Here is a 3,365-nt window from a genome sequence, read left to right as displayed (position 1 = left end):
ATATAGGTCTTCACATGTTTTGAGAATCACTCCGCTCGAGGTTTAGTGGAACATTGATTTGACTATATATAATTTGCATATTTTGAGTTAAGTAGTCAAGATTGTTTTTTGTTATTCTGATAGTTCTTAAGCTTTATATTTTACCTTAGGTTAGCTCAAAAAAAATTATGATGTACCCAGGGTTCAAAATGTTGCATACTAACCACTACTTCTTCGATTCTTGTGCTTTTTTTAACTATTTAAAATTTATGATTCTCTAATTTGCTTTACTATTTAGTATCAGTATAAATGCTCTTGCTACAATTTTACAAATGGAACATTTTATTCATGGGGAGTTTTTGTCGATTAAACATTCTTATAGTGAGATTTCCTATAGTCACAAGTGTAAGGAGGGATATATGTCCCAAAAGCAGCAACAAGATGCTCTTGAAAGTTGAATGTGGAGAAGAATATGTGGATAAGAGAACTACTGTTTTATCATGTTTTCTGCTCAAAAGAAAAGATAGTTGAACAGTACTAATATTATTCATTACAATTGTCTTCAACCATTATTTGTATTGTTTCACATGTTGTATCTTATCTCATTAAAATACTTATTGCACTCATAACTGTGATAGTTTATCTCTTTAAAACACTTGTTCTCTGCTACTATCTACTCTAGAAATTAGTCACAAAACAATATAGTAGGGTAAGTTTATATAGTTCCAAAACAATATAGTTTTAAATTTCATTTAATATTTAACTAATATTGTTCTTAATTTTATTTCAGGTTACACGTGTTGGCCAAATTCAGATATCGACAAGTAAAATTTGTTATTGATCCATGTGTGCTAGAGGGCTAAACAGATTCGACAAGGACCAAATAACACATTTGGTGATGTTTGTGAATTGTGATTAGTTGAGTTTTTTTGTTTTACATATGGTTAGTTCCCCTTGTGAATATAAAGGTGATAAATGTTCCTTTATAGTTGAAGATATCCTCTAAAGATTGCCTCTTCTTAGGTTTCTTATTAGTGCATAAACAATGGATCTCGTAGGCCGTAGCATACGTATTACAAAATGAAATTCCATTCTTCCATATAACACTTAGAAAACATTATCTTCTCAATATGATAACTCTCCTTTTATACCTTATCTTTGCAATTCAAAGAGAAGGTTTCATCGGTATATCAAAGAAAAGATCTTTTTACTTATCTACATGTAAAAATAAAAAGTAATCTCAAATACATATAATCTTTTTGATACTCTAGAATTCCACTTGAGAACAAGCCTAATCAATCTAGTTTCATTAGAAGGGGCATAAACAATGTGAATTAAGCTATGTTAGGTATGATAACAATAGAGAAATCAGACCAAAAAGTGTTTGAAAACTATTCTGTATTTTCTTTTCTTTACAATTTATAAATTATTCAATATTTATATACAAAGGTAAAAGCCTAATTCTAGCACAAATATCATATCAGAATCATATCAGATATAACTTAGAATCATATAAGATATTTGAAATAATATCAGATATGATTTGGAATCATATTAAATTATATATGATATGCGAATATGATTTAGCATCCTATCAGATATTTGGAATCATATAAGATATGATTTAAAATCATATCAAATCATATCTGATATGGTCAATATCCCCCCTCAAATTGATGCTACCTATCAAGAAGCATTAATTTGAATAATGGGAATTGATGTCTGCTTCTTGTCATGTTTTGTAAAAAAATCTGCCAATTGATCATACGACGTGATATGTCAAAGACTAATGACTTGATCAACAACAAGTTCTCGAATATAATGGCAGTTCACTTCAATGTGCTTTGTGTTTTCATGGTGGACCGGATTTATTGGTATTCGTATTGCACTAATATTGTCAGCATGTAATGTAGTGGAGCCATCAACAGAGATATGAAGTTCTTCCATCAGTCGACGTATCCACACAATTTCTGAGCAAGCGGATGAGATTGATATATATTCTGCCTCCATTGATTATTTTGAAATTCTTGGCTGCTTCTTGCACTTCCATTAGAAAAGTGATGATCCGATTAACATACATCATCTTGTCGTATACTTTCAAGAGTTTGGACATTCTTCCCAATCTGCATCTACATATCCTTCGAGATTTAGAGATGATGCTGAATGAAAGAAAAACACTCGATTAATTGTACTCCAAACATAGCGAATGATTCTGAGAAGAGCAGAAAAATGATGCTGGCAAGGGTTTGTAACAAATTGGCTCAAGACTTGAACTAGATAAGAGATGTCAGGTCTTATTATTGTCAAATAAATTAGACAACCAATGAGCCTCCTGTACAATGTTGGTTCGGCAAGAGGGTCATCATCATCATTTTTGTACTTCACATTGATCTCCAAAGGTGTGTAAGCTACCTTTTGATCACTTAGACATGCTTGTGTGACAAGATCATCTCCATACTTCCTTTGGCTTAACATGATACCATCCTGCAAATACTCAACCTCCAACCCAAAAAATATGTTAACCTGCCAAGGTCCTTCATTTTGAAAGTTGCATCAACAATATTCTTGAGTTGTACAATTCTATTCTCATCATTATTGGTTATAATCATATCATCCACATACAATAGTAAAACTATCATACTAGTATTGCAGTGCTGGATGAATAATAAATAATTAGAAATAGATTGAGAAAATCCAGCATTTATGATGGTAGATCGAAACATCTCAAACCATGCACGTGGTGCTTGCTTAAGACCATAAAGAGAATTTCGAAAAAGACAAACCGTATCAGGTTGACTTTGGTTGTACCCCAGAGGAGGCTTCATGCATATAATCTCATGTATTTCACCATGTAAGAGTGCACTTTTCACATCTATTTGATGAAGTTTCCACCATTTGATGGATGCTATAGTGAGCAATACACGAATTGTCGCCATCTTTGAACAGGAGCAAAAGTCTCATCATAGTCCAATCCATATTCTTGTTTGTATCCTTGAGTTACTAGTCAAGCTTTGTACCTTATCAATGTGCCATCAGACTTCATTTTCACATGATTAATCCATTTGCTTCCAATAACAGAAGCTTTAGCCGGTTTGGATATCAAATCCCTTGTGTGATTTTCTTTTAAAGCTGAAAGTTCCTCTTCCATTGCCTTTTTCCAGCAGTCATGACTTCATGCCTATTGGTAAGTATTTTGAACAAAAATAGAATTCAAAGTAGCAAGTAAGGCATATGATCGACCGTATCTACCAGGAGAGTATCCATACAGATCAGGGTAGATGTTTTATGTTCAGAGTTACGAAGAAAAGGAATAGAATAATTTATTTGATCACTTTGTACAGGTTCACAATCATAATAATCATTATTATCAAATGAGTCAGGGAAAG

The 3,365-nt window shown here is 32.4% G+C and overlaps 1 protein-coding gene across 1 annotated transcript; it reads right to left on the bottom strand.

Annotated features, from left to right (window-relative positions):
* Positions 1-2,076: 2,076 nt before the first annotated feature.
* On the bottom strand, positions 2,077-3,127 carry LOC114075259 (uncharacterized mitochondrial protein AtMg00810-like). Its single transcript, XM_027913761.1, has 3 exons — positions 3,029-3,127; positions 2,763-2,915; positions 2,077-2,502 (listed from the first exon to the last, which is right to left on the bottom strand). Exons 1-3 carry the CDS (start codon positions 3,125-3,127, stop codon positions 2,077-2,079), a joined length of 678 nt encoding a protein of 225 aa, XP_027769562.1.
* Positions 3,128-3,365: the final 238 nt, after the last annotated feature.

This window comes from Solanum pennellii, chromosome 12 (genome assembly GCF_001406875.1).
Source record: "Solanum pennellii chromosome 12, SPENNV200".
Taxonomy (NCBI): domain Eukaryota; kingdom Viridiplantae; phylum Streptophyta; class Magnoliopsida; order Solanales; family Solanaceae; genus Solanum; species Solanum pennellii.
Note: the sequence above shows the minus strand (reverse complement) of the source record. Positions and strands in the feature narration are given on the sequence as shown.

What these genes read in the sequence shown, in the direction of transcription:
- LOC114075259 (XM_027913761.1), bottom strand. Translation starts at nt 3,127, where the DNA reads ATGGAAGAGGAACTTTCAGCTTTAAAAGAAAATCACACAAGGGATTTG. An exon ending in GAAGCAAATGGATTAATCAT is followed by an intron (nt 2,916 to 3,028) that starts GTGAAAATGAAG and finishes TCCTGTTCAAAG; the next exon opens with ATGGCGACAATTCGTGTATT. An exon ending in ACCAAAGTCAACCTGATACG is followed by an intron (nt 2,503 to 2,762) that starts GTTTGTCTTTTT and finishes GGACCTTGGCAG; the next exon opens with GTTAACATATTTTTTGGGTT.